This window comes from Trichoplusia ni, chromosome 10 (genome assembly GCF_003590095.1).
Source record: "Trichoplusia ni isolate ovarian cell line Hi5 chromosome 10, tn1, whole genome shotgun sequence".
NCBI lineage: Eukaryota > Metazoa > Arthropoda > Insecta > Lepidoptera > Noctuidae > Trichoplusia > Trichoplusia ni.
Window position 1 is genome coordinate 4,880,149 of NC_039487.1, and position 27,954 is coordinate 4,908,102.

The window sequence follows — 27,954 nt, forward strand, 5'->3', positions numbered from 1 at the left end:
ATCTATTACAAAACTTATAGTGCCAATTAGTAAAGATTTCGTATATTTCTATGGAAGCGTAAAAAAAAATCACGTAACTGTTTAGTACGTATTTTTAAATTAAATTACCTACCTATCAATAAACAAAAGCTTAGTAGTAGAAGCTTAACGATGATATTGTTATTATGGTTTTAAGTTTTTTATATTTATCCTCTCAATCAATTCATGCAGCCCTCCCAAATTGCCCCATATCACCCAGTCCTTCTCGCAGCCTTTTTTAATTATTTCCCATCTCCTCAGGTATAATCGGTGTGATGTGGTCTGTGGCCTGGTTCGCCGTCGTCTATGACACTCCTGCGCAGCACCCGCGCATCTCTGAAACCGAACGTAACTTCCTCATGAAGGCTTTGCCTCAAGACAGCAATAACAAAGGGGTGAGTAAAAATATTACTTCCTTAAATTCAGACTGAGATAACACAACACATAAACAGCAACATGAAGTATTCGAGAAATTTCAATCTCTAACCAAAAGTAGTTCTGCGATATTCAAATAATATTTATGTAATAAATAAAAAGAAAAGCATCTTACTTTTTCAGTATATGGAGCGATTTTGAATATTAGAAATGTTAAATTAGGTTTAATAAACATTGCTTGGACAGTTTCCAAAAAAAACCGTCAGGAAAGATTACTATACAGTATTGAAGAAACAAAACGCATAATAAATATCAAGCGAGTAAAAGATGGCATAATACGGTACTTGATTACAATGATGACGTATACACCAGTAGACAACAAGGCATGCTAATTTGTCATAATAATAAAATGCGTCCATAGAAAGGAATGTGATTTAATTGTATTGCTAATTAAATAGTCTTTTAGAAAGTGGTCTTACGTTAAGCATACGATCAATTCTGCATTAGCTAAATGACATTTCTACAATCGTTAACGTCAATAGAACACACTCAAATCTATGGAGATGACAGGTCCAAGTCACGTGACTTACTGCAACGAAATGTCATCTCCATAAATTTAAGCGACGTCTACTGATGGTAAGTATTGTCGAACTGTGACTTGGCTAGAGGGACTCGGAAGTACTCGGAACTTACCACCACATTATAAAGTAAAGCTGTTGAAGAAAGAGAGACATTGCTTTACGCTGTCTCGTTCCCACATTTTCAATAATTTAATGTGCGGCCACTACACGTGTCTTAGACACGTCGAGAAAGAGCACAAAATATCGCAGTATCTGTTTCACACAACTAGCTTGTATACATTAATCTCGCTCGCACAAACTTTTATCCTTTTCCCAAAGCGCCAAAATCTTTAAGAGATCGTAGCACGCTCTCAATAAATTTCTCCGTACATACGTCACATAAATTACTCACTACTTTATTATCTTCGGCTCCATCAATGGAACATTTTTGGCAATCGTCAAGGTAGCAAATTAAAATTCGTTTAACATAGCGAAAAATCATGAATACAAATCGTTTGTACACTTTATGGGCTCAAGGCTTGTCTGCTTTGCATATAATACGTTTTTAATGCTCGCGTAGTGTGTGAGAAACTTGGTACCTAGTTACCAAGTCGTAGGTCACCTGTTGACTGTACTTATGTAGGGTATTATGGTCTACAAATAGCCGGCTTCCATTACGTGCCTTACTTACAAAAGTAGTTCTTCTTATTGCATTTAAATTGTATGGTAACTTAGATATAAAAACTTGCATTATTTTACAGAATTATTTTGCGTCATTTGAAAACAATGTATTGTCTTCAGTTTTTCATTATGTAATAAAATATCGGTCTATTTTAAGCATATTTTACGTCTATTCAATGTTCATTATCAAAACCTATTGTTAGCACTAAATCAAACGAATTGTTCGATTCCTAAATACAATGGCTAGATTTTTGCCAATGTTTGTGTAACGAGCCAAGTTCTTGTCTCAGAGGATTATAACCAAACCACGATTGTCATAAATCATTTATAATTTGTAAAAATGCAGTTAATTCTCAAGCCAAGTAACAATTTTTATAAAAATATGAATATTTTTACAAATATATTGCCGCTGGTGGTAACTGAGGCCTATAAGATATGTGATATTTAAAGCTAAAAGTGGTAACCTAAAAACTACGATTTCTATAATCATTATTAACACATGCAGTCTTCAGACCGGTATCTTTTGCCGGTGTGGAAGAGAGACTAAATACTGTGATCGCAAGCCCAGGCTAATCGCTTTCAGTACTGTTTTAAAAAAAGTACTAAAACAGAACTACGATTGAAATATTTGAATATTCAATTAAAATTCCTTATGTAAATAAATTGAAACGATGGAAATAAAGTTCCTAGTTTAGTGCTTACATAAAAATGACCAATAAATTACATTTATATTCTCTTACGTAAAATTCTTAGCTGAAGTTTCCTGTTTCATTTTATGTTTTTTTCAATCAACCACTGGTTTTCCGTTATTGTTTTTATGAGAAATTCTGAAGAATTCATTGCGTTTTCATGAACGGATTTATTTATGCTTAGACTGCCTTCTAGATAACTTTCTCGAGATTGCGACACTCTAATCGGATGTTGATTTCATTGTCAATGGCACTAAATAGGTACTTTTAGCTTATAATACTTAAATAATTTTGTACATTATTAATGAACGTAACATGTTACTTGCTGACATATTTTTTTGTCTCTAAGAAAAACCCATTTAAATCACTGTACAAAAATGTGAGAAAAACAAAGTCATTGTTTTAAATAAAATAGGTACCGTCGACTCTCTTAATATTATTGCGGTTTAGGTAGCATATATTACTGATAGTACTATGAATACTCATACATGAAACCATTTAACTTATTTATTCTATCCAACCGAACACGCCTTTGTCCGTTACAGTATGACATCAATAAAGTCTAAAAAAAAATCTAACCGCAACTGACAAATAAAGTAGGACGACCATATGTCTTCACAAATTGAGACACGTCCCATATGGCTTCCGGTATTTTTATATTCGCAAAAAATGTCAGACAAAAGCACGGTAATGATATTCATCTCACATACTTATAAGCATTTGTTACAACAAAATAAACTATGTTAAATAATGTGATTACGACGCATTGTTTGAAACTACAAATATTTGATTCACGCTAATCGCAGCAATTACTTGTAGATTTATTTTACTTTTAATTAAAAGTTCTAGTGTACATTGCTCGGCGTTGTAATTGCGGTTGTAACGCTTTTTTCCTTAAGGGGTAAATTCCGAGCTATTCCGAGAAATGCATTAGTTGTGTGGAGATATGTTGATTGTAGGCGGTGTTTTTTTTTGCTGAGCGCGCCTTTTGTGCGCTTTCTGCGAAGTAATGAATATCCGAAGGATGTTAACTCTTTACGGTTGTGAGTCATGTTATATTATGTCACTCGAACTGGATAAAACTGATCCATGGATTATCTGATGAAAGTCTTGACCTTGCGAAAAGTTTAGTTCACTTGCAGCGGCTGATATAGCGACCTAATAATAGTCCAAAATCTGGTTTTGATATCCAATGAAAGGTCTGAGTACTGCGAAAAGTCGTCCCCATTCCTCTTAAAAACCTTGTTATTTGCGACTTTTTCTTCTTTCGCCAGTTTTCTCGTATTGACAATGAGACAACCCTTTACAAAATGTACAAAAACGATGACTTCATGCCATCTAAACTGACTCAACTTTAAGTGATAAGCAGCTGCACACTACATAGTTATATCATACTGTGATTCAATTCTTAGAAATAAAACATGGTCAATTGATTTCACGGTTTACATTAAAGTTTTAACAATTCGATGTTATGTAAGGTTTATTAAACAGAATTTACTGCCTAGTTACAGCTCAAATAACTCATAATAGGAAAAATCAATACATTACATGCCTAAATATTGTTAATTCACAAGTAAACAATAACTGGGTAAATACCGCATCCACATGACACATTGTTATCTCTATCCATGTTATTCACACTAGACTTGATCGTATTAGCATACAGAAGAGTACTTGTCAATACAGTTGTATATCGCGTCCACACATTATACAGGTGGTTAACTTAACCATTTCCTCATCCTGTGAGTCACTAATGAAGTTAAGAACACTTTCATTTTTCTAAATATAGATGGATAAGAGAGATTTTGCTGAATCAGTGTTTAGTAAATAGTTGATGATTCCAAATTGAATTGATTCATGAAGTATTTAATAATCCTATAAGGTGGTCTAGATCAAATATTTCGAAGCTATTTGTAAATAAATTAAGTACAGATCAAGTTAAGCCTAAAACACTAAATCAACTCACAATCAACTCTGCTTCTATTACATAAAAAATTGGATCCTAAAAAAAGTTCTGATCATTAAAAAAAACAGATCTAATTATAGCTTCTGATTTTAAATGTTTTCTTTTCCTCTTTCGTAGCACATGCCAGTACCATGGAAGAGTATGCTGCTATCTCCACCAGTGTGGGCCATCATCATCACTCACGGAGCTTCTGTCTTCGGTTACTTCACCGTCGTCAACCAACTGCCGAGCTACATCGAGAGCATCCTGCACTTCAACATTAAACACGTGAGTTTTAACATCACTCGTAGACGTCAAAACATCAAAAATGTGTCTTCTAATAGGTTTTCTTACAGCATATCAAATTTTTAGACCAAATAGTGCCATATTTGGTTTAAAAATTTGCGCTTCCTTTAAAAGAAGATTATTTACCATAATTCAAATAGAACGATATTTTATTTGCAAAATTTTTCGTAAAAACACGAGTCCGTATGTTCAATTATTTAGAATACTGTTACGTCGTAATCCTACTCAATGTCATATGCTAATCAATTGTCAATGTCCATTATTAGGTATTGTCAAAATTGATTGCACGCTCTTTAAACTCCAACAAGCAATTTGTACAATAGCTCAGAAAATTGGGTAATTTGCTTTTTTACAGAAAATAAGAATAGCAAATATCTCAGCATAATTGCCGTATGTCAGGTTTTTATAAACGAAACCAATTAGCTGGTTAACTATTGCACAAAGTGTCTAATTTATTAACAAGAGCGAAAATAGAAGGCGCTAATAAGTAGAGAAAAAATGGAGAGTTCAACGTCCATAATTGCAGTAGACCTTCGTGTTACGTCGTGTTATAAAACTTAAGTACTTAACGGGACTTTAAGCTTTATTTGTAAGGACTAAGGTTTAAAATAAAAGCGAAAGTGTCTTGACGACAATCGGGCGCGACAGGCGCACTTACGATTTCAAAAGGTGACCATATTGCAGCGCAGCGGGAGGACAGGTCTTGCGAAAAAATGTTAATAATATACGCTTTATTGCAAAGTGTATTATAATTAACATGATTTCCTTTAAAATAAATTACGGGCTATTAAAACTGAAGATTTAATTATTAATAGTAATGAATAGAATAATTAATAAAAATGATATGTTTTATTTATTTAAATTGATAATTCAAAATATATTAACTTAAACTTAAGTTAGCTTACCTGCAGGAAGCCTTAATGCAGTCGCCATTTTAAACCGGTTAATCCAAGTTTCACAATCTAAAAAGCTGTATACCGAGCACTGATAGGTCAGGATTCCAGTTGCGCTTTACGTAAAACTGGTTGTTGGAGCCTCCAATAAGAGGTTTTATTCAATTCATATCTGAACACTAGATGTCGCTTAGTTTTAAACAGTTGCAAAGCGTAATGAAAATCATTGATTGTGTTTGTTTTTTTGACATTCGTTATGAGACTTTGCGAGAGCGTACCACACTAAAAAAAATATCAGTTTTTTTATTATTATTCTGATTCCTAGGTCCCTACGAGCATTTTTTTTACTTGTTTATTTTCCATTTTTGGATTTTTTTTTTATAATTTTGTGCTGTTTTTGCATAAAACATAACATTGTATAAATTGTACTGTAAAATTTTTCTTGAAAGAGTAATTTGTAGCGTTTTTTGCCGGTTCTTCTCCATAAGAATGACACTTTAGAAACGCGAAACTAGACCCATTGCTGTAACTTTTTGAAAGAGACTGTCAAAACGGCCTACTTGAAAAAAGAAATGATTTTGATATCTATAAATTTTTAATCGTTTACTATGTAGCCACCAGTGTCGCATTAAAACACTAATTTAAGCAAATGTATATGTATTTAGCAAGTTACAAGGTTGCATATTCATTATATAAACTTATTCTTACATGGTTATTAGTATTTATTACTCCACGTGTCCTGTGCATCCTGCTATTAAAGTGATCTATTACTAGAAATTTCATTGTTTATCATCGAAGCACGTGTTGGCTATTCCAATGTGTATTGTTTACAATATTAAGTTACTTGGTCTTCATAGTTATTTAGAAGTGGCTTATGTGAATATATTAACGTCATTAGTCATATTTATTTCTGTATCGATAGTTATAGCGTTGTTAATTATTGATCTTATGGTTCAAATCGTGGCTCAGTTAACAAATGTATTTTTGGCTTCAGCCGGCCTATATGCGTCCAACTGCTGGGCAAAGGCCTCTTGCAGGAAAGTTTTAAAGGGAAGGCATTAATCACAACGCTAGCTAGCTTAGCTTAGATTACTTTTAATCCAAGTTTCTTAACAATATTTCCTTCACCTTAGCCCTTAGAAAGTATGCATGACTTTGAAAAAGTTACATTTTTACTTCACCTGCTTTGGGATCGAACCTACACCTTGTGCATACTAGTCCTTGCAAAGAACCGCAAGGCCACCACGAATGTAAATGACTGAATGAAGAAAATGACGATTTTTTTTCCTATTCCAGTACTTTTACTGCTAATATCCTTTTCTGCAATAGGTAATTTTATTAAATGGATAAATAAATCTATTAAAAGAAAAAGTACGGTATTTTCCTAAGAGAAACTTAGCACGTGCCCGTAGCGTGGGTCTTAAATAAAACTTGAACTGGCTAAGCCGAAACATCAACTAGTTCGATCCGGATTTTATAGCATCCTTGTGAATTTGTTAACCTATTTGAAATATTAATAGTGTGACCAAACAACAAGATTGTATTTTATAGATTTAAACGATATGAATTAAAAAAATATATAATAAAAATGTTTAGATTGAAATTAGAGTTGCCGTTAATTGGTAATTTTCTGGTAAATTTAGTTTTAGTAATATTTTAAAATTCTGTATATTTCAGCCGATAGATTCTCATTTAAAAAAACAAGCAAAACCTTTGTTTAATTCGTAAATTAATGAACCACCCTAAGCGTTTTTTAATTATTTGATCTATGTTCTTATTAAACTTTATAAATAATTAACATGCCTTTCTATAAGTTAGCCAATTGTGTAAGTATTTTATTTGTAGTTATACAATTTAAGCACCTATTTGCTCATTTAAAAGTTGCTTTTAATAAGTACTTATGAAGTTACACAAGGCACTTGCAAGTAGTTTATTAAATTAAAAGTATCCAGTTATATCACAAACCTGTGTGAGATTGTAATCGTTCTATGTATGTGTGCTCAAATATCATACAAACTGGTAGCCCAGCTGTATAACTTAAACGTAGCTTTGATATACAATTTTCACCTTTTTATCAAAGCTCTTTGGATTTCTTCTTGCTTGCTATCAAGATGTTGCAAAGGATAAACAAGCATCATGCAAGCCAGCCACCCTATTGCATCAGCCAAAAAGTTGACAACCTCAAGTAGGTTTAATAGCAGTAAAGGCAGGTTGCCACACCTCGACCGATGCCGATGTGGAAAACGATTGATAATCAACGGCTTCTCGTACATATCTCTTTTACTAACTCTTAAACATTTTAGACCGAGAATCAAAAACAAAATTTAGAAAAAATAATTGTTTACTATTAAGACCCTCTTGAGTTAAATTTAGAGTGTTATTGCATATTAAAGTTTGTGTGAAGATGTTTTGATTCTCCTTCAAAGATCTGTTTGGTTTAGAGAACTCAATTTTTATATTTGGCAGGAATAAACTAATGTTTCCAGTTTGGTTTGATTTACTTCATTAACTAAACGCTTGTTGCCTGAGCCGTGTGGTAATGCTGAATGAAACATCTAGAAACTTATACTTTATGTACCTTGAACTGGAAAACGGGTACAAAATCATATAAATATCCAGGCAGTAAAAGTAACAGGATATTAATTCTCTAGAAATCGAAGTGAAGAAAGTTGGCAGGACCAGTAACTCCAGTTTCTTTTGCATTATTTCCAGTAAACTCCAAGTCCTTTACGACTTGCAATTTGATAAAGCTTTCTTTAGTTCTTAAGGACGAAAAAAAATTAAGTAAATGGAAAGCCAGCGTGCTGTTGGTGAGTTTTTCTGCGCCGTTTCTTCTATCACAGCAAGAGCACTTAGGAAGCGGTGACGGGTGGGCGACACTGAGTGCTTTCTAATGTAATCTGACCTTTAAAAATTGCTGCTTAGTGGCCTTATTTGAATAAATAACTTTTGATTTTGAAAATGATGTGTAAAACTATAAGTACTGATACCATATAGAACACGTTGCTAAAACTAGCCTAAAACTCTATTGCACTTGAAATTAAATCAGCTTCGTATTGCCCGTCACTCATTCTGATCGTTCAGTTAATCAGCCTAGCCTATTTTATAACAAGTTATTCTACTCCTAAAGCGAACCTGTTATAATAAAAAAATACATGTAAAATTGTACATGTAATGAAAAAAATAATAACAGCAAGTAGTCTATCAGTCCGAAAAATATGAAAAAAGGTTGGCTACTTGCAAGCAGCAATTGTTGGCACCACGGTATCACAAATCGTGGGCCAACTAACCAATTATACCGCACAAACGATCCCGAGACACGAGTATTTCCGAGGCAACCGTCGCACAAGCCTGCCTGTGCTATCATGTAAGATATATACACAATTTATATTAAAGAATTTGAGAGTTAGTTTTTTTATGAAGTTTTTTTAAAAAATCTACAGTATTTATATTTTATTTATTGATTGAAATGCATGTAAACGAGTTGTCATATGAAATACAGTCGCATAAACTTCATTTTCTATGAGTCACTCAGTCGGGACTGTCCGAGAAACTAGTTTCGACATGGTCACCTTATTATGTTTGCGCTTTTTTCTACGACCGTGTCAGTGATACTTTGTTAACTGCGAATATAAATTGGTTTATTTTTTATTACAGATTAAGTTTATTGGCTTTAAATGTCATTATAAACTTATAAATATTGGTTCACTTTTATAATAAACCTTATTTGTTTAAAGTATTACAGTCGAGCTATTTTTATAAACTTTAAAGCTTGCGAAAGTTAGGATGCTCTTTCAAAATTAAATGCAAACTTAATTTTTAGCATTAAAACATTGTCAAAGTTGATAACTTTTTGTGTAATCCGCCGATGAAGACAGACAACTATTAATTAAAAAAAGAAATTTGTATTTTATTTAATGCGATCCGATGTGAAAAACCAGATGAATCCAGTTATTATTCAAGATTATTGATATAAAAAAGTTGCACAACGACTTACACGTCCTTCCCTGACATTTCATTGATTTTACCAGTTTATACCAGATTTAATATTTTTAGTAAGGATAAAAATAAATTTATAAACGCTTCGTCTTTAATTTGACCTCAATAAATACGTTATAGACTCTTAATGAAATCTGTAACTTCTCTGACGTAATACTTATATGCAATAGCCATAATTTTTTCACCTTTCTAAGATTATGTCTGACAAAATAATCTTAATTTTCATACTTTACTAAGTTGATCTGCGGAATTGTGTGCTTTAATATTGGTTATCTTTGCTTATTTGTTAATCCATATTGTCTATCAAGTTTTATCAAAATTTCATACGTTTGATCGCAAAGTAACGAATAACTGTGATTCCTATAGCCTTATAGTAAAGAGAAAATTAAACTCGTCTTTAAACAAAAATCGCAGAGCCAAGTAAACCAGTGAAAATGGTAATCGCTCACTGCATAAAGGCTCATTTAGATGGTGCAAGAATTATCTGGCGATTATAATGTCATCTTAGATACCCGAGCTACGCGGCTGCGCAATGCATTACAACTTGCACGATATTTATCGCATCGTCTAAATGGGCCATAAGTTACGGCAAACTTCTAGTATATTCTACACTAACTTTATCAGTCTAACTTCAATTTGAACCAGTTGTTATCTTGCATAGAAACGGCAGCACTTCCGCTGTTACTTCGCGGCTCTTGTACTGTTTGGCTAAGATAAGAAATTTCGCGCGAAATTACTGAAAGAGTACCAAAAATACGACAAGTTCTGTTTAATCTGTTGCTTTCAACTTTTTGTACGTCTAATCTCGATAATTACTCACGTTTACCTGGATTTCAGTTTGCTTTTTAAACACAATTTTTGTTTTATTTTTGCTAGTTGTTTTGGGTTTTCCAAATCAAACTCGCACTAAAATTAATGCATGGGGTTTAGTGCTTTTTATAATAAATATATTACAAATTCTGAATCATGGCCTCACTGCTACGTCGTTTGAAAATCCGGAGTCTTTGTAGTATAATTGTTTTGACATAAAAGAATATTTTTTATGTTTCTCAATAACATTACTTCAGATGAAGATGGCAAAGTTTTTTTAAACAATAAATAAACGGAACAATCATTTTTATTCCTTGTTTAGAAAACGAATACAGGAGTAAACCAAACTAAAATATGTACTATTAATGTAATCATTAAAGTCAGATAATTATCTATTGTTTAATCTATAAAAAGCAAAAATACGATAAACAATAAATTTGTATCAACAATAAATAAATTACTGACTTAAAAAGAGTTTCCTTAAAGCTAAAAAATGGCAGCCTTATTAACTGTTAGTTTTAAGTAAGTTTCTGCAATAATTTGTGTAATAATAATCAATCAAACGATTTTATAGGCTTACTTAAAATAAAAACATTGCTTCAGACTGCAATGCTTTTTTTCTTTAAGTCTTTTCTATAGTTATTTTCCTAGATATATCTATTTAGGAAAAGGATTTACCCAGCCGAAAACATTAAGTGAACATTACGTCTCGTGAACCGTGATACCGACTACCGTCCTTGTATCAAAATACACAAAAAACTAGCATAGGCAGTATCCCTACTACTAAATACTACCAATAATACGGAAACAACGATTAAACTACAGAAAGGAAGTTTTCTTAACTCGTATGTCAACAGTACAAGCGATACCGCTTTGCGGCGGTTTCAATAGGAAGGCATGATTAAGGATGCACCAGATCTTCTCATTGCTTGGCTCCCACTCCTGTTAACTGTCAATGGCCTGTGCTATTGAGAAATAGAAGATTGGGTTCATCTATAGGATAGCAGATCATTGTGAAGCGTGGATTGGTCTGAAGATATTTTGAATGTTGATACGTTTTTTAATCCAGCTCTTACAGACCCTTATATTTCTTAAGTTTTCAAGGTGTTTTTCTATTTAGAATTTGTGGTATTAATTTGGTTAGACAGTCACAATATTTATCAAAAAATGTTACTCAGACGATTACTTTCAATCATTGGTTGGGTCTTCAAGCCAACGCTTGTTCTAGCGTAGTTCTTCTACCAACTACCGTAGTAACTACGCATTTCGCCATGCCTAGTAAATTCTCGATATCGGATAAAGACAACGATTATTTCAATCTGACAATAAGCGAAGTCATATTTCCAGTTTATTTAAATTTTGTTTACATTGTGTGAAACCTTGTTTGTTTTATTACATTTCCTACCGCGTCTCCAAAGTGTTCCGGCATTTTAAACGGTTCCTTACAAGGTTGTGGATCTCTAATCGATCTGTTTCCAAGGCTGTTGAAGATATTGCAATTTTCCGAACATTTACATCATTTTAACCATATCTACCCTTGATAACTCGATTATTCTATGTGTGAAACATCGGGAAGTACGCCACATTGTTTTTGACAGCTTTTATGACAAAAACAATATGTATGTAATATTCAACCATCATAAGATAGGTAACGACACACATATGACGCTTTTAAGGACACACATATCGACATAGTTGGAATTTCCAGACACATTGTTGAAATCGTTCAAAATGCCTTGCAATTACTACAAAATTATAGTAAACAACTTCCCTAATACAAGTATGTGTGCCTAACATTCAACTAAAAGAAGGTAAACACATTACAAATATAGCTTTTACCACATTGTAATAAAGGCTATAGTATTGTTCTATGGAAGGGTCACTCAGAAATATAGTCTTTACCTCTTTGTAATAAAGACTATTGTATTGTCTTGTGTTAGTGCAATTGTACAGTACAACGAAATTCCTGAAATTCCCAGTACGTAGTGGAACCGGTAATTTTTCCCAACGCTTTTCTGTTTTGTCTATATTTAGAAAGGAATGCAGTCTTGTTGAGTCGCTTAGTTAATAAACAGTTATTCTTTAGTTAGGACGAGTCTGCAGTATTTGAGTTTAAAAGAGTAAAGATACTCTTCTTAACTCTGTCAGGAGAAAGGATAGATCGATCGAAAGATAATTCATACACGAGTTAATATCAGAAGATTACCTATACTATAATATATTATTATGTATTAACTGTATATTATAGAACAGTTAATGTAACCTTAAGCTCAGAAAGCAAACTAATTAGTTAGACCCTAAAATGAAAATCTAAAATTTTAGTCAACTATTTTTGCAAACGAACCAAAACTCAAAAAACCGATATAGAACGGCAGTAAAATTTAAATGGAACAGGGCAATAAAAGGAAAATCACGACAGGCCCAAAAAGAGATGGCGAGCTGGAGACTTTCGTACGAAACCCTCCCCACTCATGACCGCGATAAATGGAAGCAGGGAATTACTACTACCAGTTCCCTTTGCCCTGCAATATGACACTTATAAGCCAAAAAAGTAATAGTAAAACTATAAAACACATACCTACATATAATTCTATTAAAAACCTTTTTTACCCCTCTCAGTTGCAAACCCCTTTAACATTATATTATATTATATTATATCATTCAGCATATACATTTCAACCTCACGCCTATAACTCTTGTTGATTGACATAACATACATTATACGCACTATCTAAACTTCAGTAACCATTTCAATAAAGGGATATCCAATAAATGTCAAGTTGATTCCATTATAATGTCAAATCAATCACAAACACTAGTTTACAATTGAAATTTCAAGATTGTACAATCACCTACACAGAGATTCCGACTTTATAGCAAAGAGATAAGGTCCATTATCGTGATGTGATCTGTAATGATAAGTGTAAATTGCTGTCCATTCTTCTTCCCACAAGTCTATCGATCTGTGCAACTTGTATTTGAAGTACCATTCATATGTCATAATCTTCAGGAAGTACTCCAAGTTCTAATCTGATTTGTGACACGTGATAAGTGATTTGTATATTGTTAGCTTCTATTAAAACAAGTTTGTGAATCTTAGCTTCTGTTCCTAAATTAGTTGGTTTTATCTCTCAAACACAATAATAGCGTTTTTACAAAAAAGAATTATAATAATATAATTAGCAATAGCATAATTAGCAACCGACGTAAAAATAAACATGATAAAATTTATGGAACTAAATGACAGCTACTTCACGATGAATAAAATAGAGTAACAAAATCGGTTCATCCAGTCTGGATTTTTAAGGTAACAAACATAATAAATACAAATACAGATAAATTGAGAACCTCTCCCTTTTTGAAGTCAGTTCAATATCGTTTTCCTTCACCTTCGTGGTGCGCAATTGTATTGCAAAAAACCTCGTATGCAACATCCATAAAAGACCACGGTATCTAAAATATGACCGATGATACAACTGCAACAAGTCTCGTCTACATAATTAACATTCATACATCATTAAAGAGATTTTAATTAACATTCTCAAGGTTTATGCAGAATAGTCAGAATTACGCAAGATCATATGTGACGCATCGAAAAACCTTGCTTTTTCCCATAAACCGTTGTAGGTCAAGGCTCTGTATAATTGTAATACCCTTTGGCAAGTGAAAGCAAGAGATAGACAGACAGACAGACAAATAGAGAATAGTATAATATAACCAAGGGCAGGTCTATTCCCAGCAGTGGGTTTTGCAAGGCTGATGAAGTAGAAGTGAAAGCATTTAATTTCGCTTAGCGTTTATGTTTAGTCATATTTTGACGTTTGCGTAGGTTGAAAATATAATGGAACGCGTAGGATGTTTAGTCATTATAGTTAGCTTATGCTAAGCTAGGTATTAGCTGCTTGTTTAATTAATAACGGCGAACCTTGCTTGTTGTGCAGAAAAATGTATGGGAAAAAATATTAAACGGTAACCTGAATGTGCAGCTTTCAATGCCAATAAATAAAAAAAAACTACGTAAAAGTTTTTTTTTTAAACTTTACTGCTAGGAATAAATGTTGTATGATACCTGTAAATTTGCACAACGCTGACGGCTGTCTTTATACAGTAATCTCCCAAAACTATTTGTACCTCAATTTACGTAATTGTTTCTCGCAAACTACAACGAGAACCATCGTAATCTAGGTCCGCCATTTTAGGGCTATTCAAGAATACGACGTTGCAACAGCTATGTCTTGTAAGTGCCATTGATGGTGGCTTGCGAAGCGCGACATTGCAAAATGTTTAGTTGTTAACAAAACTCTAGCATTGTGTAGCTCGTAAGAAACACTAGAATGTTCACGTAAATTGTTAGGTCATGATTTGAGGTTGGGTTTTTAAATGGCTATAGGTTGTGGATGAACTTGTCGGATGAAGTCTCTTAAGTTTTAGGCAAGGAATTGAAGATTGATGTCTACAAATCTGCAATACATTAAAATATTTGAAAGTATAGGCTTATTTTTCTTCCAGGGACACAGAATTTATAGTTTTTTTCATAAATGAAAAAAAAGACGATAAAAGATTTGGAGAAGATTTGTGTTGCTTTCTTGAACACGAAAGTATATCTCAATAAAAAACAATCAAAATTTTAGAAAATAAAAGGAAACATTTATTGTGAACTAGCTGTTGCCCGCGACTTTGTCTGCGTGATTCTCAAGATGTGAAAAACTATGAAGTTTAATAATAACGATCATCGCAAAAATGTAATGCAATATTGAAAATGAAACATTTTTTTATATTTTAAGCTTGCTTTTTTTATTTCTAAATTATAATGAATGTTTCGCCGCCCAAAGACTATCAAATGTTTGAATCAAACACATTTCATCGTTTACGATACTATCCTGGTGTCAAATATTTCACAGCTGTTTTAATGACTTTTTCTTATTTAATCCCAAAAAGAGGGGTTAATAAAAACTTTGACATATCTGCCTGCCTGTCTGTCTGTCACATCATAGCTTCCGAACGAATTGAACTATTTTAACTTAAACGTGAATTATGTGCGAGTGTTCGTTTAGACATGTTTGACAAATCGATCCGTTTAAAAATGGAGATCGGGGGGGGGGGGAGTGCAAGTAGGAAAATATAACAGAAGGTATAACTCAGTCTTAGCACTTCTGCTAAAAATGTTTTACTTTCGAAATTTTCCATTTACTACTTGGGTGGGTTATGATTTTCGAGCACGTCTGTTCTTGGGCCGGCCTACACCTGAAATTGCTAGACGGATTATGACAGTGATTATGAGGTGTCATAAAATTATTATTGTATTGTAACCAAAGAGGTAAACCAGAACGATATTACTGAGGACCCGGTGTCCGTTTGTCCGTCTGTCACCTGGCTGTTTCTCAGGACCAGTGATAGCCAGACGGTTGTTATTTTCACACACGATGTTTTCTGACGATATAAAGAAGATTTCAAATTATTTTTGTGGACGGAGCTGGTGAAGTGAGAGTCGGGCTCGGTAACTGTGGATTTTACGTAGTGTCATAAGATATAAGATTTTTCAAAATTAGTGAGTTCTCTTTGTAAATTGGTACAGTAAGTACCAATTTACAAAGAAAAATTACGTATCTTATTCGTAAACCTACCTGACGATCATTGAAGTAAAATACCTACCGTCATCCCTACTGCATAAATGGAACTTAAATAAAGACTACATGAGGTTGGTTATGAGGTTACGCTGTTGATACCGATAGCCAAAATGAATTTACCAGACATTGTATGACGGATGTAAGTGCTGATAGCTACACGCTATTATCAGCCTTATTGGGGAAATTTCCAAAAATATGTTCTCAGATATTCTGGATCTCAGAAACTCATTCAGTCTCGTTCCTTCCCCTTTTTTTACCAGGCAATGAAAGAAGAAAATTTTAAATAAGTAAAGATTACAATAAATTGTTAAAGGAATTTTTGGAAGGACTCTATAATGGTCTCTATAATGGCGGATGTAGACCGATCAAATCGTTAAAATATTGAAAAATCCCAGGTATCAGTAGACATTATTCTATCAATAGATACATAATGTCTATTCATTGATAGTTTTGGTATTATAGATCTTTCACATTGCATACCTATTATGCAGTTTTTATGCAAGTTTTCTGGGCTTTTTTATCCAAAATACTTTTGGCCTATGTACTGTTGCAAAATTTAAGAAAAAAAAATATTGCTAGTTGTTACAGATGAACCAAGGTAATAATTAACTGTGTCGTTCAGTAATTTTTTTGTTATGCATAATTATAGATGAGATCAATATGAACTACATGCAACTTTGGGTTGAGTGTCACTACGAATGTTTTGATCTTGGAGTAGCATCGCCAACAATACCGAGCTGAAAACATAGGGCATCACATCCTATCGTAAATAAATACAAAATCATATTACGGCATTCCACATTTGAACTTGAGTAATTTTAGTACATCAATAAAAATAATTATGTTCCTTTCCTTCAAGAATGTACCGATTACGGTAACAATTGCATAGAAAAAACGTATTAGTTTATGTTTCTTAGTCGCGGTAGGCCTATATCAGAATTGAAAGAGAATAAAATGACTAATTTTGTAAAAATGATTTATTTTCGAAAAATCCTATTATTGCTCTGCCAAAAGTCTTAAGATAAATAGCGTGATGTTTTTTTTTGTGTAAATTGATGACCGTGCTGCCTACTACTCAATGGGGTGAAAATACACCTCATAATTGTATTACACGATGTAACGGGTGAATCCAAAAATTTAAAACTTCACTGCTCATGCCCCCTGCAGAGTTGGTTTTTGTATATTTGTTGTATCATGTGTACGCTAAGGTTTATGCAAAATTTGAATAAAATATATTCAGTAGTTTATGAGATAATTTGACATTTGTTTATAGATATAAAAGGCTCCTGCTCACCCCCTGTAACGAAAAGCGGGATAATAAGTAAAAAGTATGTTGACCGGACCTCTTGTTGGTATTCTCTGAAAATTTGAATCAAATCTATCCAGTACTTTCCGAGATCTTTCCGGACATACATACAGACAAACAGACAAACAGACAAACAGACAAACAGACAAAAATTCTAAAAATCATATTTTCGGTAACGGAATCGTTCGTAGACCACCCTGCAATTATTCTTTTTTAAAAATCTTCAATGTACAGTTTTCACTTTTCTACAATTTTATTATATGTATAGATTGTAATCAACAGTATCAAACACAGTTAAAATAGTTGCATCCAAAGCTAATAACCTCTGACCAATAAACTTCTGGTCACAAACAAAGCAGAGTTATCCCAGACGCTATAAAAGCTCCTTTTATGAGTTGCTTACGATAATCCGTCGCTACGCATCATAAAGGCATAATGAAATTCAGAGAATATCCCCACTCGTCTAGACAGCTGACTCATGTATGGCGAGTGTACAGTCAGTAAGGAAAGTCAGTTAACGTATCTAATTTAACTAATTATAACGTCTATTTGAGGAATAAATATGGCCGTTTGACATATTTTCTATACAAAAGTTGTCAAAACGTCAAACATATTCGTCGAATAAAAGTTACCTGGCGATTGAAAAATCGGTCTTAAATCTAATGATGTTTTAATGTTAACATAATAAGTCAGCCAGACAGATTAAAAAAATATATTGAATACGAATTTCACATTATATCACATTCAATAGTAGGGACGGAGAGAACAACAGCAAGTCATTGAATTTGATTGAGTACAGTAAAAATATGATCGTGACAATAACATTTTGTTGCCGGCCGTACGCGAACGGATGCAAAGTGTACTCGGAGAATAGCATAAATTAAAGAATTGCATGGGGTTTAAAATAAAAAAAGGTTGATTTAAAAATAGCACTTTGAGGTATAAATAGCTAACGTGTTTTAACAGGCATTTCAAATCGATTTATAAATAGTACATCTATTTCAACTATATACGCAGTTATATCGATGTGTATTTAATGCAAAAATTTCATCAAGGAATCTCAACAGCCGAGACATAATAATTCGAGAATTTCAAGTTAAACCAACGACGCGTCTAGAATTTTCAAGCACCTTACATCATCACTACATTCACTATGTTATTCACAGTATTAACATCATAAGCACCGCACACTTAAATTGTTTGTCCCATATAGGGTTTGTAGGAAAATGACTCGGTAATAACTGGCAGACGAGTGTTCCAATAATAATTCAAACCACATTTGTGGTAAGAAACATGATAGTTTGTTTTGAGCTTGAAACCATATAAATACCTCCAGATTCCATTGAAAAATTTAAAATAAAGCTTGGAATTGGTATCAGGAAAAGTTAGTGTTTTAGAATCATCATTATTCCCCTGCCCTTCTCCCAATTATTATTGTTTTAGAAATGAAATATGAAACTCAAGTCCTAAGCGGGGATTGAACCCACGACACGACGGACGCGGCAGGTGTGGCTTGGTGACCTCAGCCATTCGGCTATCTATGCATGCATACTTAAATATACTAAACTTAGTTTTTGTCTAGTCTAAGGCTATCTTGTTGCTCAGGGTTGAGGAGATCAGATAAGTAGTTCCTTACAGGAAAAGCCGAATCCTAAATTGCTGGAAAAAGTCTAGGATGATGATAACTTAGTTGCTGTTCCTTTAAAACAATTTGCAAAATAGCCTGACAGTAGGATATTTTTCCACGTACACTTAAACATTCATATACATTCACGTCTTGGTTGCAAAAAACTTTTCCTTTTTTTATTTTCGTGTTGCTCAATTTGCCTTTGCTTATTATAGTTCTATAGTTCTATCTACATAGGTTGGGTGGGTTACTTAGCTAATTTATATAATTCTAACGACGATATATCGTGATTGTTCCAATAACAAAACAACTTCATTTAAAAACCTTCTATAAGTAATGGATATAAATAAAAAAAACCGCAATCCTTCCAAGAATGCTAAGGAAAATATAAAGCAAAACAGGACGAACATTGCGTATAACGCCTCAAGTGGCGCCACACTGTTACACAATGCTTGGGTAGTTGGGTTCCGTAACCATAGAAAGTTTGCATATTGTTATAGCAAACAATTGACGGGAGTGACTATTACCTAGAAGCATGCCTAGGTATGGAAATGTAGATTGAGATAAACTATGGATCTTAGAAAAGTATTTTTTGTCCTATTTATATTTAAGAGTCTCCAAAATGAGTAAGTCATATTTGCAGGGTTTGAATGTAAACAATGACGTAGAATAATAAATATATTTATACAAAACTGTCTGTAAGCAACCTCCTCAAAAACAATAAATATCGCAACATATTTAAGAAATGTCCAGTTAATGTATTCAAATCGACACCAAAGAAATTTGTACCAAGAAAATTGCTATGTTAGAATACATCAAATATTTTGGAAGCCGAACCCAACATACAGAAAAGGCTAGGCCGATGAAAATCTTATCTTACATGCGGAACTCTAATACAATTTAAATCACACGGGCAGGACATGAGGGGCATCGACCTATTAGCAAACAATCAATCAATTTATTCACGAATCGCTGCAGTACGTACCCAACACAATGTATCTGACACTCAGTTATGATGTATAAAGCCCGATTAGTCATGGCAAGGGAAGATACAGAGGTCATAGCAGTTGGGACTAACCAGTTTATTGTATTATGGTAACGTCAATCGGTTTATAGGTACCTATCAGAAATGATTATGACGTTTAATGTTCGACAACAAAAGATTTGTTAGCGTTATAAATCCGTTTTGTTATTAATCTCATTTGATTGATGTCGGGTATAATCTTCGAATTAAAAGGCAAAGCATTAAGTGAATTGAAATGCTTTGAAATATAATAATTAGTTCGGAAATTGACAATGTTCTTATTATTAATCTCGATTCAAGCTAAACGAAAATAAACTAATCAAATACCAGTTGATTTTGCTGTTTAAACCAACGCCTCGAAACGAAGACTACAACTACTAAACCAACACATACCTTGTCAACAGAACGGTCTCCTATCATCTCTACCTTACTTGGGCAAATACCTGTGCGCGCTGGCATCATCCGTGCTCGCCGACTGGCTCCGTCGCAGCGGGAAACTCTCTACCACGGCCGCTAGGAAACTTTTCACCGGATTCGCTGTAGGCCTACCAGGTAAATATAATACTTAGAAATAAGTCCAGGCCGTGAAGATTCAACTACTGTTATTAAAAATGTTAAAGCGAAGTAAAGCGCGTGTTTTCTTTACAGTTAATTAAACTTTATGAGTCGACCACATGGTGAAACTTTTTAGGGAAACGTCATATTTAAGTACCTCTAGTAATTTTCTTCCCATTATCAAAATTAACACAAGTTATATGGTCAACATCTCTACAGAACGTAAATACATTTTTAGTTAATATTGACAATTGCTCAAACATCCCATAATATTATATAGCAATTAAATTTGACGATGTTCTTTCTCCCAGGTCTCCTGATGATCGCGCAAGCTTACCTAGGTGGTGACCGCGTGTGGTCCATCGCTATCTTCACCTCTGCCCTTACCATCAACGGCGCCGTCACCGCCGGCTACCTCGGCAACGGTCTGGATATCGCACCCAACTTCAGTGGTTAGTACAACTAGATAGTATCATAGTGGTTTCTTAGGTTTACGCGAATGTTAGACATTGAAATGAAACTACTTTTACGGATTTTATCGCGGTTTAATGTTTGATTTTAGTTCCCGACGTTTCGACACCTTTGCAGGTGTCATGGTCACGGGCAGACTTAGATAGTATCAATTAAAGTAGATATTTTGTGATAATAAAGCTATTTGAAACTAGTGTAAATTTTGCTCTCAATTTAATAAATGTTTAATCGCGCAGATTTATCGGGTAGCTGACTAGTTTCGTACCTAACTGGTGTCCTGAATCATGACGGCTGCGGCGGGGTTGCTAGTCAAAACGACTAGTTATGGTTAAAATAATCATTCCTGTCTAGTTGTGTGGACCACAACTAGACAGGAATGACTTTTAACGTGAAATGGCACCTAAGAAAAGTATAAAAGAAAACCTTGTTTTTATTAGTATATATTTGATGATTTATGATGACGATTTTATTTTCCAGGAACAATCTTTGGCTTGGCAAACACTCTGTCCTCGTTCGGAGGCTGGCTGTCCACCTTCATGGTTGGAGAACTCACTAAGGATAACGTAAGTTTGAATATTCCGTAAAAAGTTTCTAAACAGCCTGAAAGAGGCTTACTTGCAACAAAGTCTTTTTGATTGTTTACTAAAATGACCTGTATAATCGAATCAAAGGCGAATTAAAGTTGATGAAATAAAAATCCGTTTAAATGATATTACACCTTTTAACGTGAGATAGTTGCACTTGTAGACAGACTGTTAGACACTACGCGCGCGGAAACACTCCACACTTCCAAAAATCCTCACCTAATACTTTCTCTCCAGAACACTCCTGAACAATGGAAGATCGTGTTCTACATCCTGGCCGGCACGTACATCACGGGCGCGCTCTGCTTCGTGACGCTCGGCTCCGGCGAGCTGCAGCCCTGGAGCTCGCACAAGCCCAGCGCCACGCCGGACAAGAACGAGGAACAGCCGCTTAATGAGGAGAAGGCGTAAGCTGGAGATACGCTACAGGTACACTGGAATCAGAATCTTAAATCACATTACATAAACTAGATTTGCATAAAATCAATCAAATTACTTAAAGATGTTGCTGGTACTTCTATTTTCCTAATAGCCTCGTTAGCTAAGCTGCGGTCAGAAAAAGTATCAAGTACAAAAAATGTCAATCAAAAATGTGAAATGTCATACGATGATGCAGTACGAATCCACATGCGCAAGAGTTTAATTTTGATTCCAGTGTAATAAGAGTTAATTGAGAATCAGACATGTTAGGACAAAATTATGACAGCTGTAATTCAGGGATGTCTAGATAAATATCAGCAATTAAAATAAATTTTGCAAGTTTTCTAAATTGAGATTTTACAGTGTTTTTGGAAATATTTAAACTTTTGTAGCTTTGTATAAACAATTGCCTGCATGTCTGAATATTGTTAATAATACACCTCGTTACAATTTTCACTAATTATCACAAAACGTATAATGAAACATTTTGAGACTCGAAATTAGTTTCATTATTAGTTTATACAAGTTGTTATATTAGGATTATAGCAGTTTTTATTTTAACAATAATTCAAAACTTACGTAGGAAAAAAAGCAAATAAAATTGATAATATATAAATAGATACTCAAAATTCGTAAACATTTTCCATTATTTATAAACAAATAAAAAACTGCTATCATCCTAAAACTTAAAAAGAAAGCACAAGTAATAATTTTCCCACTTCTAATACGATTACAAGTGAGAAAATGATTCCTTATGTATTGTTAAAAATATAAAGAAAAAAAAAACTCAAAAAAAGGCTGTTTAGTGTGTAAATATAATGTGATGTATTTATATGGAACCGGCGCGCCCACGGACTCTGTTGACGGTTGGTTCGTACGAAACCCGACTCATACGTAACGCTAAGTGTCAGGAAATCAAATGTTGTGGTCAGGCGTTCTTATTCATTAATGGATTATACTACTTACTACCTAACCAGAATACGTAATATGATGGTATCATAAAAAAAATGTTGAAACAATACATAGATTTCTGTGTTATATCGAATTTATCAAGTTAAATAGTGCAGGATACAAAAGGAAAACAACTTATTGACACTTTTATTATACCTTATACTGAAGAAAATAGAGTTCAATTTTGTTAAAAACATTGATTTTGATATTCCAGAAAACTGTCTTTAACTTAATTGGAATTTTCTTTTACTAAGTATAATCCATTGAACGGACGCCTGGCTACAAATAAATATATTTTTGTTGCTTCAACGCTTTTGGTAATGCGAGTATGTTAGACAATTTGTGAGGACGCGGTATGGAATGTAAATGATTTGATATTTCTTAGTTAGGGTTCCTATACACCAAATATCCAGTGAATTGAAGTAGACGTGGATGATCTAGGGCTGCTAGGGCAAACCGTCACCTCCTAATTTAATAGTCCAGTTGTGAAGTACTCCTTCACTTACACGACTGCAGGTATATTACTTTAAGACATGACGGTGGAATTTGCTACCCAGTCCAAAATCACGCGATAACCTAATTGAAAATGTAAGACCAAGCACTAAGGTTGCTTTTCGTTTGTCACTTATAAACTCAAACATAATTATTCGTGATAGCTAAGTACATATCCATCATATACATTCCAGTTCGTTCGTATAGGCTGGTATACCAGTGTTAGGGTAGCGCTTACCAAATTGTACTGATAGGTGTAAGGCGGATCCGATCCGGGGACCAAAGTTGTCGACAGCAAAATTCTGTCTGTAATTGAGCTGTAGTTGTAGATAAACGGTACTTTTAGTGTCTACGTATTTGCGGGTCGCAGTTGACTTTTTTGTGCGGGTTCAAATAATTAAAACAAAACAAAATGATTAATACTCGGAATAAGCGTTCGTGGATCACACAAATGCTTGTCCTACATCAGTTTCAAACCCGCGTCACGTCGCTCACAGTGACCTATACCACTCGGCACAAATTTATATTCCCAATTTTTCAGGCAGTTAAATTTATCTGATAACCTTAAATCTAGTAAATAATTGAATTCAGTATACTCCAGCCAGTCCACTACGACTTGTCAAACACACGTGATTATTGAACATTCTCACAAAGTACCACGACTAAAAACCGTGCCTTCGCTCAATTACAGACAAAAACAATGATTTCTTGAATTATAATTTTGTAAGTATTTAAGTATCTTATTTATTTTTCTACGTCGAAGGTTTAGGAAAATTCAGAGCCATTATAGCTTACCAGTGAAGCGACAGCTTCGCTTGCATCCAACCATAGGCAAGCCTCGTTACTTTTACCGTAAGACATAGATATTAAGATTATAAGGGTGGTCCTTTTGACATGTAGGATTTATAATATTTTTTTATTTCAAAACACTTCTTACGGTCTGAGATTTTCGTTGTTTCATTATCAAAGCCTAAATTACGAATCAAGTTTTGCTTTAAAGTATCCATATTGTCGTGATTTAATTTATTAGTAACAACAAGTACAGTATAATTCTCCATAAATGAAATAGTATAAACGTCCTACATGTCGGGCCCACCCGTTAGCCATGTTCGCACTTAGCTTTATTACAAGGGACAATGCATTGTAATTGTGTGCATTTCAACAACTGTGATAAAGAGCTTTGTCTATGGTGACTTCGCTAGTGCCCTTACAAACGTAGCTCTCAAAATTATGGAGTAATAAAATTATCACACGAATCGTTTTACGGCTATTTTAGTTCCTAAAGCATGATCAGTATTTCGTAAAAGTTTTCTCGTCCGTTCTTTTGTGTTTTTGGGTAGACGGACCGTTTTATATGTATTACTTGTATTAGCTAAGTGACAATGTCCATGTATATTGTATTCATATCAGAATCTGTATTAGTCTATAATTGTATGTTATATTTTGTTGCATAAGTCTCTCTGATAATGAGTTTTATACATTATATTTAAGAGTAATGCTAGTTAATGTACCATTTATAGGGAAAATGTAATGTTATATTTCAATAGTGTTGTATTCTAACCAAATGTTAAAAAAAGTTTAATTGAATGAATTAAAAAACAATTAATCTTGATTTTACATATCTGGTTAGAGAACTACACTATTAATTAATGAATTATTTTGTTGTTCACCATCGTCCGTCTATTCCCATAACTATTTCCACAGACAAACGACCGTATCCTTCCAACGATTGCAGGGTAACTAAGTCCATAGAGTACATTGTATAAACAAAATAATAATTACTTAAGTTAATTAGCTTGTCTGTGGAAACTTGCACTATATGTTAGTATTATCCCAATATCACGTCATATGTGCAAGCTTATATAAAGTATCCCAAAACTCAAGAAAGCATTTTTAGTAATAATACCATAAACGTGTATTCGACCCTTTAATTGATATTTTACGATAAACTTAATAAAATAAAGTTGTTTTTATCATTTTGTGAACACATCCCTTTATAAAATAGCTTTGAGACGTGGCTATTTAGGGTAATTAAATCAAGAGTTGTACGCATCAGAGCTTTTGGGTATTTTTATTAATCATTTTATATAATTATCTATTTTTCGTGAGACATGTTTACCGACTTTACTTACATAAAGATAATGTAGGTGCTATTCGAAACGTTGTCACTGAATTATTTAATTTGATTGCATTGCATTTGATTTTAAAGTTTATATAAAAATCATTTCGATCGCATGTCAAGATTTCATGTTTGCACATGCTACATAATTTATATACATGAATAGAAAATGTCACCACGAATAATATTAATCAATTTATTATTTCCATCTAGTATTTGAGATAATTATCATTCAATTATTTTATAGCTTACCAGTTAATTTAATTATATTTTTAGTTTTGCGAATCTTAAATTAAGGTTCTTTATAAACGGGGCAACGCAAGTCTCAGATATCTGACGGTAATAGTCTCGGAACCTCTATTTTGGCGGTACTTTAGAGGCAAATCGTCAGGTATTGGCTGATTTTTTTTACCCCATAAAGAATCTGTTTCTATGTTTACACAATACAATATCTGTAAGACAGGATTAAATAAGTAATATAATATGTATTGAAGAGTGACAAGTTCGGTTACGAATGATTGTAATGCATGTGTTCAGTATGTTATGTAAGGCAATATTTATGTATTTTCGTATTTAATGCATGTCATAAGGTAACAAATTGTTATGTCACATGACAACTCCGTAATTTTGTGAACCATTTTCTTTTTGAAAATAAAGAATTTACCAAAATATTTTTATGAGCTTTTTTTATCTTGACTTATCCAACACTTATGGTCTTTTGAGCTAGTTAGTACATTAGTAAAATTCCTCTGAAATGTGTATTGTAAAGTTAAGAGTATTTCAAAATTAGCTGACTAAATATATACAGACTGCTTTTAAATCAGGTAGTCAAATAAAACTAGTTTGTGGGTAACTTACAATATCTTTATTGAAGAAACATTACATGTTAGCATAGCCTAGCTGTTCCTACGAAGCTTTCGCTCCTCACTACCGATACAAGGCATGGTGACTGATTACATATCCAACTTACAGTACGATACGAAATCTGGTCGCTTCGCAAACACTCGATATATCATCATAAACTAAGATAATGTATAAGAGGCAATATGGTGGAAGGCTAGAATTAATCTTATAAACATGAATAGGTACAATTTTTTGAAAGAGAAAATTAAAACTGAAATATACGGTGTTTAAAAGATTATTGTCTAAATATTATGTCTTTGACCGTAATATAATATTTATTATAAGGTATCAGCATTGATTTGGTACAAGATAAGTACATATTGTAAGAAGCGAAAATCAATAGTACATAGGTAAGAGAGGAAAGGCACGACTTAAGAACTAAACATGATGTGGTTAAAATAATGAACGTTGGAAACATCTACAAAATAATTTCTAGAATGATTGATATAGCACTGCAAACTAGCTATGCTGTCTTCGAAGCGACCAAACTGAACAGTGTGAACTACCCGACAAATGACATTACTCCAACCCACACAAATCGAATCGCTTTAAAGAATTTAAATGACATGTCAAAGTCACGTGACGCGTCGAACAGGACTGCCATATTTAAACGTAAGTGTTGGAGAAATGCCACTTGTCTGTGGGCTCTAGTGACCAGACATCCGTCTTATCACAGGTTTGTATCTATCGTTACATCACTGGAACGTAAGCAATTTACAATACATTATATAAATTCCGCATTTTTACATAAATACAAAAATGTTATACATTTTATTTAACAACAATTTTTGAATAATTCCATTAAAATTTCTTAATGTAAAAATGCGCAATATATTTTCTTGATAAAACATGAATAAGTGAATAAGTATTCGGTAAATATCACATAAATGAGTGCATTATATATTAATTGAATTAAAACTTAAATGCTGTGTCAATTAATATGATATTAAAATTATTTTCTGTACACTTACTGAACATTTTCAATAGATAAGTTCTGCCTTGGAACCTTGATAGCCACTTTTGATTTGATTATTGTCTTTTCTTGAGTTTAAATTGTAGCTTAGCATGTCACATACAGATGATAATTATATCAAATTCATTAACACAGCACTCTCAATACTAACTATGACTAGGGTTGTGAACGTTGAATAAAACGATGGCAACATTTCAAACATAATATGGACATTAGAATTTCAAAGACATCACAAACTTAACTTTTGACTGACTTCCAAAAAGTCGATTCTAAATCCTTGAAAACTTTTTCCAAGTCTAAATAGAGACTAGACAACAAAGAATTCAATATGTAGAGATATTTGTATACTTATCTCAAATTCACTATTTTATTAAATATTTCACACGTTAACTGAATATATGTTTAGTTTTGTCCATACTTAGTTTAAAACATGACCATCGCCAGCGTCCCTATGATACAACTAAGGTGTAACTAAATTACAGCACAACTTACTCTTAGCAATTTGTACTAAAGCATGTTTCTCCGCCCCTACGTCACTTCCTTACACAATCTATATTTCATTCTGTATGTTCTTTTTATACCAGTAAAACATAGTGGCCAAGACATACAAGTATAATTATACTTAA

At 33.4% G+C, this 27,954-nt stretch overlaps 1 protein-coding gene across 1 annotated transcript in view; it reads left to right on the plus strand.

The window, feature by feature from the left end:
- The window catches only part of LOC113497885 (sialin), a 38,822-nt gene extending 12,699 nt beyond the window's left edge, over positions 1 to 26,123 (plus strand). Inside the window, exons 5-10 of the mRNA XM_026877654.1 lie at positions 280 to 413; positions 4,407 to 4,556; positions 20,265 to 20,412; positions 20,727 to 20,867; positions 21,364 to 21,449; positions 21,708 to 26,123. Of these exons, the coding sequence (XP_026733455.1) occupies positions 280 to 413; positions 4,407 to 4,556; positions 20,265 to 20,412; positions 20,727 to 20,867; positions 21,364 to 21,449; positions 21,708 to 21,881 (833 nt within the window). The 3' untranslated portion in view covers positions 21,882 to 26,123. The remainder of the gene's footprint in view (positions 1 to 279; positions 414 to 4,406; positions 4,557 to 20,264; positions 20,413 to 20,726; positions 20,868 to 21,363; positions 21,450 to 21,707) is intronic.
- The last annotated feature ends 1,831 nt before the right edge of the window (positions 26,124 to 27,954 follow it).